At 36.5% G+C, this 13,731-nt stretch overlaps 2 protein-coding genes across 3 annotated transcripts; one reads left to right on the top strand and one right to left on the bottom strand.

Moving 5' to 3' along the window:
- Window positions 1-4,299: 4,299 nt before the first annotated feature.
- On the bottom strand, window positions 4,300-8,335 carry LOC114726847 (vegetative cell wall protein gp1). The gene is made up of 2 exons (XM_028913565.1): window positions 8,331-8,335; window positions 4,300-5,101 (listed from the first exon to the last, which is right to left on the bottom strand). The coding sequence occupies exon 2, from the start codon at window positions 5,099-5,101 to the stop codon at window positions 4,430-4,432; it is 672 nt and encodes a 223-aa protein (XP_028769398.1). The 5' UTR covers window positions 8,331-8,335; the 3' UTR covers window positions 4,300-4,429.
- Window positions 8,336-8,537: 202 nt separating this feature from the next.
- Window positions 8,538-13,498, top strand: LOC114726372 (PE-PGRS family protein PE_PGRS16). 2 transcript variants are annotated; one of them, XM_028912961.1, is made up of 3 exons: window positions 8,538-11,187; window positions 12,443-12,486; window positions 13,069-13,498. In XM_028912961.1, exon 1 carries the CDS (start codon window positions 8,802-8,804, stop codon window positions 10,974-10,976), a length of 2,175 nt encoding a protein of 724 aa, XP_028768794.1. In that variant the 5' UTR covers window positions 8,538-8,801; the 3' UTR covers window positions 10,977-11,187; window positions 12,443-12,486; window positions 13,069-13,498. The 2 variants fall into 2 exon arrangements, with proteins under 2 accessions (XP_028768794.1, XP_028768788.1); XM_028912955.1 differs by lacking the exon at window positions 12,443-12,486.
- The last annotated feature ends 233 nt before the right edge of the window (window positions 13,499-13,731 follow it).

Below are 13,731 nucleotides of genomic sequence, written 5' to 3'. Positions count from 1 at the left end.
AAAATGCATCATCAATTAATAGCAGGTGTGAAATATGTGTATTTAGCACAGTGACAGCAATTTAACTACAAAGTGGGTATGAGTTGGTTGTAGAACCGCACCAGCAAGTATGAATGTTCAGTTAAGGCTCAGAAACAGCAAGCAACTCAATCCCCAACTGAATTCAATTACAGCAAGAACAATTAGGCTAGCGTACTCAAGAATGACTTGAAACAGCAGAAGGCTCAGATTTCTAACTCATGTTCAGATCCATAGAATGGCTCCACAACAAGCCATCGTTCTTAGAATAACAGAACAAGCATAATGAACTTCTCTGTTGAAAATTCAAATCTATGACTTTCTTTTTCCTTTTGGTCAAGATTGGTGCAAATGTGCGACTTGGTTAAGCAATCGTTATAATGAACAGTTAATAACAGCAAAACTGACTCAAAACAACCAAGAAATATCAGCAAAAATGCACTAGAACAGCTATTTAAATTTTTTTTTCCATTTTTATCCTAACAAAAATGCTAAAACTCAGATTTCCAACCACCAAACACACAAATCAGACGACATGCTGGGATACTTCCAGCGAGCGATTATCTTTTCAAGGATTCAGTCAACAACAGTTAAGGTGAAAGGAAAGTAACACTTAATGTCCAACTATGCACCAAGATCCAGAGGTTAAAACCCCAAAAAAAAAAAAAACCCAAAAATGACCCTAAACAAATTAAAACATGACACTTAACCAAGCCTTTTTCTTTTGTTTGTATTATTGTTCTTCATGTTGTTCCTTGAATCTCTCCTGCAACAATTAGTTGTACAAAAAGGATTAGTTTCTCAGGAATAAAGGTTGGAAAACTGAGAACCATTATATTAGTATAAAAGTGAGCCTCGACCCTCGACCTTTCTTTTTGTTGTGTTTTTTCCTTCATGTTCTTTCCGTCTTTCCGCAACCTCTCCTGCAACAATCAATTGTAAAAGTAAATCAGTTATCCCAGAATAAAGGTTTGAAAAATAAGATATAATAATATAAAGGTGAGCACTGGCCTTTCTTTTTGTTTGTGTTATTTTTCTTCATCTCCTTTCTTTAAACCCTTATGCAACAATTAGTTGCACAAATAGAATCAATTTCTCAAGAATAAAGGTTGGAAAACTAAAAATCATTATAATAATTTATAAGTAAGCGTCAACCTTTTCCTCCTTTTTGTGTTCTTTTTCCTCTTGTTCCTTCTTCAACTTATTCTACAGTAGCCCATTGTACAAAATGAATAAGCTTCACCAAAATAAACGTTGGAAAACTAAGAATTAGGGGTGTTCAATTTGTTCCGTCCCGGTCCCGGTGAGTTCGGGACGGGACAAAAAAAATTTTGGGACGGGACAAAAACGGGACGAGACGGGACAGTAACTGGGACAGGACGGGACGCGGGACGGGGTCGTCCCGTCCCGGGATTTTTTTTCTTTTAAAAATTATTTATTAATAATTATTATTAGATTATTCAATTTACTTATTAATAATAACTCTTATTTTTATTGTGATTTGTAGCTCTTAAGTTGTAGTTTTATCTCAACAAAATCTCTTTCCTCAATAAAATAATTCATAAAGTCATTATATAGTATTTTTTTCACGGTATTTTTTTTTACAGTATTATTTTTACACCTTTTTTATGCTATATAATTAAGCTTTCTACATAATATTTTTTATAATGTTTTTATCTTTAAAAGTCCAATAAAAAATAAGTATTATAACATAAAAAAATTCATATAAAAAATTATGGTATCTTTTTTTTTTAAAAAAAAAAGGGAAAGCGGGATGTCCCGGTCCCGTCGGACCGGGACGGGACGGGACGGGACACGGGACAAAATCCCTGTCCCGTCCCTGTTCATTGGGATGGGATCGGGACGGGCCTGTCCCGGTCCGGTCCCGTCCCATGAACACCCCTACTAAGAATCAATACAAATATACAATAATATAAAGGCAAGTCTCGGCATTTCTTTTTTTTTTTTCATGTTCTTTTTACAACCTCTCCTCTAATAATTGGTTGTGCAATAAAGAACAATTTCTTAAGAATAAAAGTTGAAAAATTAAGAACCATTACTATAGCTTATAAATAAGCCTCAACCTTTTGTTTCTTTTGGTGTTCTTTTTTCCTGATGTTCTTTTTTCAACCTCTCCTATAACAACTAGTCGTAAAAATATATTAGTTTTCCCAAAACAAAGTTTCAAAAACTAAAAACCATTATAATACTAAAAGGGTGGGATGCCTTTCCTTTTGTTTGGGTTCTTTTTCTTCATGTTCCTTCTTCAACCTATACCTAGGGCCAAATCTAATTTTCAGCTAACTCTTATATTTAAAATTACTGTTCTATATAGTCAATATTCTCATCTCAAATTTTAGCTCTTGCAATATCAAAGTATATATATTAATCAGTCATGCATTATCAACTTAGATTAGAGTCAAAAAGTGTGTTTAATTTCAGACAACTTAAACCTCATATCCTAATTGTCCAATGACCTAGTAATGCCTCTATAAACTCTTGGGAGTCTTAATACAGTATGTAAACCTAAAGAAAAAACATAGAAAGCCATCAATTTACACTCATATTCAAGTGTCTCAACAGTCGTACAAATCAAGTTAAAGGAGAAATTCTTGCATAAAATAGGTCTATGATATAGAGGTAGGTTAAATAAACAAAAGGAAAATTGTAATAAGATTCCAAGAAATAAACATTTCCACAAAAAAGTCATCAAAAAACAATTGAGAATTAGTAATAACAAGCTATATGAGTAAGAAATGACAATAGGTTTCAACTGTTCACTTATTATTAAAAAAATTTAGTAATTATTTTTTTTATTTGAGACCTCATAATAATTCTTCAGTCCAACAAACAATGAGTAACATGCAAGCAAGTCTACAAGTCAACCTTAGAATTTTTCATAATTAGACCAAAATGAGGATGAATAGGATATAGTAATAATCTCCTAGGACTTGCACTCCCTTGCTAAACTTAGTCGTACCAGAAACAACAAAAGATCGTCATCTAAAGTTCAGTATTAAACTATGACTACCAAAATTGCACATCTAATTTGCATGAACCTAGTTCTATAAAGGTAAAAGTAAAAAAAGAAAAAGAAAATCAACAGGAATTGGGTCTAGCATCATGAGCTAATTTCTCGTAACATAACGAACCAATATTTAAATTCTTGTTGAGTGGCCGACAATGCTTTGCATAAGATTGCCTCTAATAGGAGGATGCCTTTACTTTGCCAAAAAAAAAAGATGAGAAAAGAGAGAAACAAGACTATAAGATGTGGTGTTGAGAGAATTAAAATTTGATTAAGAACTACTACCTCCAGTCCTTAATATAAGGGTTTGTTTGACTTTTATTTTGGTCATAAATATAATATCTCAGTCCACTTTGTCTCTTATATTTATCTATTTTTTTCTAAAATATTCTTTGTAATAATAATAATTCTAGCTAATACGTTTTATTAGTAAAGATATTTTAGAAAAGACAATATATATTTGTTATAAATAACTAATTTGATTAATTTTTTTAATCTACTCAAATTAGTTAACTAACTCTTATATTAAAGACGGAAGGTAATATTAATTTGAGAGTACTAAAAACTGGTATAATATCAAATATTAGTTTGAGAGTACCAAAAACTAGTATAACATCAAATGTAATACCAAAAATGTTGGTTTAGAAAAAATAAATTTTTTAAATTTGAGTGACCATCAAACACAGTTTTAATGCTAGCTTCACCACACCCAATTGCTCCTTAACTTGTTCAGAATTGTAGCCGGATTAATGATGTTGATATTATAACAAATGCATTAAACCACGACGTAATATATTTATTAACAAGCGTGAAGGAAATGATTTTCCAATTTCCAACCATAAAATTGATACCTATGAATCTTCACTTCCACTAGCAACAAAAAATTGCTTAATTCCCCCAAATCAAGATTTAACTATGAATCCTGTGCGCGTAATCAAGATTTAACTATGAATCCGGTGCGCGTATGGTGAAATTATGGATTCCCCATACAATAAGCTGGATTGGACTTTTTTTCTTTTTCTTTGGCCAATGGATTGAACTTAATTTAAATAATTTTTAAATTATGAAATTATTAATTAGTGGAAAATATCAATCAAGTTAATTAGATAATAAATGATAAATTTAATTCATGTAACTGTTCATGGTGTGTACCCTTCAATCTGATATGATTAAATTCAGCCTGCAGGAAACTCATGCTTGAAGGACAATATAATATGCAAAGAAAAGGAAAATAAAAATTAATACACAATAAGAATTGAATCAAATAAATAAGTATTCTTGAATCAGTGGAAGGACTTTGTTCAACAAATACAAACAGAAAAACAATTATTAAAAAGTAAATAAAACAGAGTGATATATGACCAAAACTGCCCTGCCTCACAGTCACAAGACCAGGACGGAGCAAAACAAAAGGCCCACACTAAACATAATAACCGAAAACCCATATGCTGAAGTTGCACCCGATTCATCGCTTGCCGGACTCGCTTCCGGAGATGAACTCGCCGGCGCCATCACCGGTGAACTTCTGCTTGACGGAAGGGTTACTGGTGAGCCCGATGGAGTTTCCGAACTCGAAGGAATACTTGCAGAAGACTCAGGAGTTGCCGCGGTGGAAGGTCCCTCGGCCACTGGCGGAGCCCCGACTGGGCTGCTCACTGGAGTCGCCGCCGGGGTAGCCACAGGCGATGCAACCGTCGGCGAAGGAGAACGCGGGGATGAAACCGGAGAAGACCCATTCGAAGACGGACTGGAAGCCGGAGACACCGAAGAAGGGGAGTCCGCGGAAGGGGTTGAAGCCGGCGACGAGGCAGACCCAGATGGAGAAATGGTCGGACTTGCCGAAGGCGGCGATAAAGCCGGAGACTTTGCAGGGGATTGCTTAGGAGACGGGGGAGATTTCTTCGGAGAAGACGCTGGAGAGGGCGGCAATGCCGTCCCCGGCGGGGGCGGATTAGATGATGAGTTCGGTGAAGGAGAAGGTGCATTGTCTCCTTCTACAGAAACAGAAACGGAAGCAAACAGAGCAAGTACGAAGAGAAGAAGCAATCTATTCATCTTCAGACTATTTTGAGAGATGGAAGAAGTGGAAAGTAAACTAGGCAGAAATCTGCGGATTCGATGAAAGTAAGTGACTTTGTGGGAAAAGAATGTTGGTCCGATGAAGATGTGTGCGAGGAAGAGATGACATATATAGAAAGAGGAGAGGGAGATGAGAGCGTTGTGATGCTTCGGAGCTTAGTATTGAAAAGAAATTTGACCGTTGCGGTGGTTCACCGGCATTTCCCGGTGAAGTAGCCGTTACTTGGGAGGATCAAAGAACAATAGGTTAAGGTTAATCTGACACCTTTTTCATTAAATAAATAAATCGGACCCCTTGGATTTGGCACAAACAATACTGATAAATGCGTCTCTGTTTTAGACTTGTTAATAAATTTTTCAATAAAAACTTAACAAACGCAAAATCTTTCAAAGAAATTTTTACATTAGTCTAATTAATAAGCCTAACATCAAAGATATAAAAAAATTATACTTTTGAGTCCATTGTTAATCAGAATTCCTTGCCATTAATGAGTGAAATTAAAGGGAGGAGGAAAAAAATTTTAATGAGTTTGTTTTAAAAAATTGAAGAAGTGGGGTTATAAAATTTTAATAAAGAAAAAATATAAGATAAAAAAGTAATTAAAATTAATAAAAAAATTTTAATCCCACTACTTTAATTTTTTAAAATAAGCATATTAAAATTTTTTCTTTATCTCGTTTTCCTCATACCAAACAGACCCTAATGATTATTTAACATCATTGACTCAGTTTGAAAATTTTTTTAAAAGGTAAAATTTAACTCATCGGGTTGCTTATTTATTTGTTGGCCAAAAAAACAGAGAAAAAACTCATTGCTTATTTCTTCCCCCCAAAAATTTCGTAAATTTACAATGTGCCACTTATGGTGTGTCTACTGACAGATTGTTCCTGAGAGAAGTTTACTGAGAAGGCTACTCGTGATGTGTCATATTTTTGGTTTGTCAACAAATTTTAACAAGGATGGAGATGTTGGGCTCTACAAATTGTTTTTGAGTTGGGCTGCCCATGATGGGATACCTAAGTCCAAGCAGGCCATGATAATCTAAAAATGCAGAGTGATGAATCACAACGCATATGGCAAGAGTTGGTGTATCTAGTATTGAGTGAGTTGGCTTATAAGTGATAAATTTGTCAGTTTGAATCTCTCCGCTGATATAAAAATCTTATTGATAAATGATTTGTAAATATCTCTATCAATGCTCTCTAAGCCTGAATGTATGTCTTGACCCTAATAAGCTTCCAAAACATAACTCATCTGAACTTTTTTAATGGAAAAAAAAAAGGTAGGGTAAGAGAGGGGAAAAAAAGGAATGACAGCAACAAATCTGTTAAAGACTAGAAGTCTAGAGCCAGATACATCAAACGTCCTCATTGTTATATGCCCGTGTAATTGTGTTGCTAAAAACTATACTACCTCTTGTGCTAAATAAAAAATGCTAGTTAGATATTCAATTTAGTTGTAAAAAAACTAGCTAGAGATTCAATTTAGTTATAAATATAAGACTCATATCTACTTTATATCACATACTCCTTCGGTTCTAAATATAAGACCCATTTTGTAGTGTAATTTACACTATAAAATGGGTCTTATATTTAGGACGGGAGAAGTATTTATTTATTTTTCTCCAAAGTAGTCTCTACTGTGATTGCATACGGTAAAAAGGCTCTATTTTAATACACATGATTAATAATAATGTTTTAGTAAAGATATCACCCGTTTATTATAAAGAGTTAATTCAACTAATTTTTTTAATATTTACAAATTAGTTATCTAACTCTCATATAAAAAATCCAAGGTAATAAATCATACAATAAAAGCCAGCAACATCCTCATTTGAAGCTCTGTCGGCATTTGAGTTCACGGGTTGGTGTGGAGGAACTTCGTCAAGGGAGAAGGTGGGGGCTATAGCCTACAAGGTAATTTTGGACTCGTGAAAGGCTATTAGAAAGTAGGAACACAATCTCCAGCCAAAAAAGAAAAATCATTCCAAGAACCAACTGTTTTCTATTAGGACCCTCTGGAATGCTCCTTCCCTCAAAATAATGGAATGGTCATCCTCAACAAAGGCAATCGTATGCACCAATCAAAGAAATATTGAGATTCCTAATTTGTTTCCTACTCAAAAGCATTATTGAGTAGGAATGTTCAACCAAACTGGTAGATATCATCATGGCATCTCAACTTGGCTTCATAGATCAAATGATATTGGACACTACAGATCGAGGTTAAATCGTACATTGGCTCACTTTGTGTGTATAGAAGTATATATGCATGTTATTTTTTTTTTCCCAAAAAAACTTTTTGTAAACATTGATTTTGATTTTATCATGTTGTTTTTTCATGATACATTCGTGTGTAATGAGTTACCTTGATGATTTTCATGAAAATTCTCAATCTTTGCTAAACATTTTGAATTGATTTATTAACTTAATACTGTCAAAAACTTAAAAACAATGCATAAGTATTTATAATACTAGGGAATGTTATTTTTGTCTTGATACTATTTTCTCAAGGACTATATTCTTGTAGTTATGGTTTTGTTAATAAGTAATATTAATTTATTATTGTAATCTTTTACTCATTTTTTTGGATTAGGCTGCATTTGAATAGGCCAAACCTAATGCTTTAACATTACAAGTGAGAATCAAGCCCATAGCCTAATTACTTACAAAGTATTTTCATGTTATTAAGTTTTAAGATCATTAGTCTTTATATATATATTACTTTGAAGAAGAAACTATTCAAATTTATTTTGTTTAAATCCACAACGCTTGAAACAAAGATAACAATTTGTTTTCACCAAAAAAAAAAAAAGATAACAATTTGTTTGGTTTAATAAAAGGAAAAAGGAAGAAGTATATTAATAATATCTAAAAAAATTTAAAAGGGAGAGTTAGGAGGTTCCTTAAGAGCATAATTCCTATTGTTCCCGTTAACCATGCATGTCTTAAGAAGCTATTTTTTTTCCTCTCAAGAGTAACAACCTTTTCATTAGGTTTCTATCATTAATAGTTGGTTAACAACTTTTATTGTAAAAATAAAATAAAATATGGCTTATTATTAAATCAGTCATGCTTTATTATCGAGAAAAAAATGAATACTAGATACGTATTTAAATAAACACTAATTTTTTAAGAAATATTTTTAATTTTTGAAATTAAAATAATATGAAACATAATTTGATTAAATTTTTGAAAAACTTACACAAATCACTTCTATTTTTTCCCGTGAGCAAGCTGCATCTGAATTTTCAAGCACAGGCATGTACATTCGCCCTGACTTCAGCAAGAAGGGATAAGGGGCAAGTAGCAAAATAAAGAAAGTAAGAGAAACAAAGGGAGCATACAGTGAAAGAAAGGGGCACGCGAGCAATATCCCAAGAGTTGGCTTTTATGAAGGGAGAGAGAAGGTGAGAGAGAAAAGGACTGGGACATCGAATTTCGTCGCGAGATTCCAGATTAGGGTTTGTGAGTGTCTGACTCATTCGCACAGGCATGCCCTCTCCTCGTTTTCTCGTTAGCTGGTAAGATCTTGCACTCTCGCTGCACTGCTTAATCAACTATAAATGTTTCCTCTTGATTTATAAAAAAAATCAAGAATTACTCGCTGCAATAGTATCATTATTCTGGGGGAAAGAAGAAGGCGAACGGGACGGGGAAGAGTGAAGAGAGTGCGATGGATGAAGGTGAGGGAGGGTACGGTGAGAGTGGGGATCCGATGGATCAGTTCCATCGCAATGAAGCGATATCAGCTGTAGCTGATGAGGGTTTTTTGGCCGAGGAGGACGACGATTACGAGGACCTTTACAACGACGTTAATGTTGGGGAAGGTTTTCTTCAGTCTTTAAGAAAGAACGACGATTCCGGGCTTCGGAATGAGGAGGTTGAGGAGAAAAAGACGCAATCAGCCGCCGTGCCGCCGGAAACTGGTGGTGTTTCTATCCCGGGTGTCGGTGTCGGTGGTGGTGGTGGTGGTACTGGCGGTGAGGCTGCCGCCGCGGGGGTTATGGATGCTGCGTCTAGGGTTCCAGGGCGAGCAGATGGGATTCAAAATCAAGGGTTTAGAGGAAATGAGATGGTTGTGAAAGGTAGTGGTGGATCGGGTACCTCTATGGGTGTTGGAGGTGGGATGAGGGTTGAATTAGGGCAACAACCGGGCAAGTCGAATGAGATAGAGGAGCAGAGTGCTAATAACAGTGTGGTAGTACAAGGCATGGGGCAGCAACATCATGGTGGAGTTGTTGGGAACGTGGGGAATGAGAATTTGATGAGGCAAGGTGGTGGAGGAGGAAATCTCAATAGAACTGGTGGCAATGGGGTTGGGAATAATGGGAGTGGTGTCAATGTGGTCAACACTGGAGGAGGAGCTGCTATTCCTGGTGGTGGTGGTGGTGGTGGTGGTGGTGGTGGTGGAAGTGGCGGTGGGGGCACCATTTTATTTGTTGGTGATTTACACTGGTGGACTACTGATGCTGAGTTGGAGGCAGAACTTTGTAAGTATGGGCCAGTGAAGGAGGTGAAATTTTTTGATGAGAAGGCTAGTGGGAAATCAAAAGGGTATTGCCAGGTTGAGTTTTATGATCCTGCTGCTGCATCTGCCTGTAAAGAAGGAATGGCTGGGCATATGTTTAATGGGCGACCATGCGTTGTTGCTTTTGCTTCTCCTTTTACTGTCAAGAGAATGGGAGAGGCTCAGGTCAGCAGGAATCAACAGATGGCCCAATCTACTACTTCTCAGGCAAGGAGAGGACCTGCTGATTCAGGGGCTAAGACGGGTGGGAACAACATTACTACAGGTGGGAACTACCAAGGTGGAGATGGCAATCGAGGCTATGGGAGAGGTAACTGGGGGAGAGGGAATAATCCTGGTATGGGAAATAGGGGTCCTGTTAATCCAATGAGGAATAGAGGTGGTGGGATGGGGGGTAGAGGCATCATGGGTAATGGTGGCAATGGATTTGGACAAGGTATTGGTGCCACCCCGCCTCTGTTGCATCCTCAGTCAATGATGAATCAGGGTTTTGATCCTGCATTTGGAGGGCCTATGGGTAGAATGGGTGGCTATGGAGGCTTTCCAGGTGCTCCAACTCCTCCATTCTCTGGCATTTTGCCTTCATTCCCGGCAGTTGGAGGTGTTGGTTTGCCTGGAGTGGCACCTCATGTTAATCCAGCCTTTTTTGGAAGAGGGATGCCCATGAATGGTATGGGGATGATGCCCACTTCAACAGTTGATGGGCCTAATATGGGAATGTGGTCAGATCCAAGTATGGGTGGATGGGGTGCTGAAGAGCATGGTGGTGGGAGGGCTGGAGAGTCTAGTTATGGTGAGGAAGCTGCATCAGAACATCAGTATGGTGAGGTGAGTCATGATAGAGGTGGTTGGCCGAATGCCATGAGGGAAAAAGATAGAGGATCAGAAAGGGACTGGTCTGGCTCCTCTGAACGAAGGTACAAGGATGATAGAGATCCAGGATATGAGAGAGATGCACCTAGAGAAAAAGACATGGGGCAGGACCATGAGTGGTCTGAAAGAAGACACCGTGATGATAGAGAAGTAGGTCGTGAACGTGATAGGGAGCGTGACCGTGACCGTGAACGGTCTCGAGACCGTGACCGAGACCGTGATAGGGATCGTGAAAGAGACCGTGAACGTGATAGGTACAAGGAAGAAAGGGACAGATATGCTGACCATCATAGGTACAGAGATCGTGAAGCAGACCATGAGGATGAGTGGGAGCGGGGAAGGTCATCAAGGACTCACAGCAAATCAAGATTATCCCAAGAGGACGATCATCATTCTAGATCTAGGGATGCTGATTATGGGAAGAGGCGACGACTTACATCTGAGTAACTTAATATGATGTTTAATATTTTTAGTATTTTTGGGATAACTTTCCATTGAGGAAGAATAGAACAGAAGCTGAAAATTAAGGATTTGTCATGGTTGGATTGACTCTGGTTGCACTCCTCCAGTCCAGAAGTTGTTGAGCAGCTGTTTTGTTTCAATCTCTTGTTCTGTGTACCTCTCATCTGAAGCTTGCTTTTGTACTTCTGTGAGAAAGGTTTGTTCTAAGATTTCAGATTTATTCTTCATTCTTCAACTTGTTATTGTTTGTGATACTTTGTACATATCACGGGTAAATTATGCACTGGGCTGAGATAAGCATATGATATAGCTAATTTGGGTTAAATGCTTTTCTTTACTCTCCATCTGGCCTTTCTCCATCTCAATACTTAAATATAAATAGCGTGTCTAGTTTTGGTGGACTACTCCTTTGATGCAAGGCTGATTTAGCCAAAACTATTATTTTAACAACTGATAGCCGCAAACTAGAAGAAACTACTGTTATCTGTGTTTAAGCTTTTGTACTGTATTTACTGAGCATGGAAGTTGGTCGTGTTTTTAATACTGATTCTTTGATAAACAGATTTCTGTTTGTCTAATCTGAACGTGGAATCAAATAAGTGATGTGTGAGCCAAAGGCAACCTTAAAGTGGGCATAACTTGTTGGGGTATTATATATAGATTCAGTAAGAACCAAATATTAATTGATAGTGCATGTGATGGTTTTGAATATCCTGTTAAATTTGCCTTGTGTTATTTTATGTTTTTATCTGTACTCATGGTTCTAATAATCTTTTCTTGAAATTCTGCTTGAGTTTCTCTGGAATTTTTCTTTTCAATTTTCATATCCATAGCCTGCATAGAGTTTATGATCAAGCCTCCTTCATTCTGCTCATTACCACTTTTGCCTACATGATACTGGCATATGAGGTTGTGTGTATTGCTTTCATGCCTCTGCTGTTGATGTTGAAGATGTTGATGAGATAGTTTTAGCCCTGATTTCTGAAAGTGAATGAATAACCTCTGGTTTAGCCCAGACGGCTGTTGATTTCTTGGTTAAATGAAAATTATTATTATCATTCCACCAATAGCATTGCAGTTTTCAATAATTTTCTTTGGTTAATCAAGATAGAACCTATACGTGGATTCAGCCATGCATATATTTTAATCTTGTTCTGTAGCCATGATATGTATATTTCAAGCATTTCAGTGATTAAATGGGTTTTAGTATGCCACCTCAAAAAGCTTTGAGTAGTTTTCTTAGTAAGAGAATTCAAGGAATGTATTTATGGATCTGGCTATTTCTATATTAAAACCTGGTTACGTAGCCTTAATATGTATATGCCATGCATATAAATGCAGCTGCCATCCCCCCTCCCAAAAAAAAAAAAAAAAAGCTCCCTGCCCTAATAATTCACTCCCTCTCTTTCTTCACACTCTCTTTATTCAGCTTGATGTTTTAATATGTGTAGGGCACTACCTGCTGCTGATCTATTGCTGATTATATGTTATATATGTGAGTGAATTTAGTTATCTTTTTGTTCATGTAGCAATGGTTAAAATTTTGGAGTAGAAGTTACAGGTTTTGGTGATAAACTTAAAATTTGAGATTACATAAACTTAAAGGCAATTGATATTTTAGAATTGCTTGCTTTATAATGTTTGAGTTTATTTAACATTATGTTTTTTCGGTGTAATGTATGGAAAATCTGTCTGATTTTTTCCTACACGGAATATCTAACTGCATGGTTTTGCTTAGGACTCTGTTTGAGATTTGAGACACAGTTTTATAACTTCGCTTTATTCAGAAATAATGTAGCTGAAAATGAGTTTTTGGGCGTGGGGATGAAATTTTGGCTTTTACAATTGAGGAAAAAAATTAGAATACATATTCGAGCTTGCTTTGATGGCATGGAATTGTAGAAACATGAGGGGTTGTGCATTAGGCGAAAAGAACGACTTTTAGATCTGATGACTGCTGTTTTACCAAGCAGGGAGGACAGTATTTCTTCTTACTTTTATGTGAAATGTACCGTTGTAGCCTATTCTTAATGTCTTCTGAATTCCAACCGTTGTTGTGGGTTTCTCTGTTATTTAGGGACAATTGTATTGGGAAAGGAAGCTGTTCATTCAATCTCAGTCTTGCTTCGGAGATCAAGTGGACCTTGTTGAGTGTCGAAGAGACAAGTCATGACAATCCATTGCCTACATTGAAAAGTGGAACATTTGCTATGAAGTTATTAGCTTTTGTTTTGGATTTATGTTTAGTTCAAATGATAAACCAACGTTGTTGTATTGGGTTGAACTTATGGAAGTTTGAAATGTGGTAGACTATTTTGAACTTTAATGTATGACATGTGGTAGACTATTTAGAACTATTTGTATGATTGATGTATTAGGATTTAGCTGAGGATGTTTGTAATGTGCCTTTTCTGATTTGCTGGCTGTTGTATCATTTCTTCCCAGTTGTTGTGTTTTACCCCCAACCTTTGTTAGTATACCACACGGATGAGCATGCGATTTTTGTATACGATGTAGAGGGCTAACCATTCAATTTTTGTAATCATTCATAACCAGAGAACTGTACATCCTGTCATGTATATATTGATGTAATTTTTTCACGATATATTCCTTTTGTCCAGTCTTTCTTTAGTTCTGTCCTATGGTTTTATCTTGTATACTGTAGTAAAAGAGAGTCTCAGCTGTTGTTTAGACTGGAGAGCAAATTTATTATGTTGCTACTCTTCATTTTTGGTGTTTT

This window comes from Neltuma alba, unplaced genomic scaffold, assembly GCF_004799145.2.
Source record: "Neltuma alba isolate B1F8T4 unplaced genomic scaffold, ASM479914v2 tig00002420_pilon, whole genome shotgun sequence".
Taxonomy (NCBI): Eukaryota; Viridiplantae; Streptophyta; class Magnoliopsida; order Fabales; family Fabaceae; genus Neltuma; species Neltuma alba.
The sequence above is the reverse complement of the archived record's forward strand: the minus strand, read 5'-3'. Positions and strand labels throughout refer to the sequence as shown.

Bases quoted from the DNA above. Each gene is read 5' to 3' on its own strand.
- LOC114726372 (XM_028912955.1), top strand. From the start codon at position 8,802: ATGGATGAAGGTGAGGGAGGGTACGGTGAGAGTGGGGATCCGATGGAT.
- LOC114726847 (XM_028913565.1), bottom strand. From the start codon at position 5,101: ATGAATAGATTGCTTCTTCTCTTCGTACTTGCTCTGTTTGCTTCCGTT.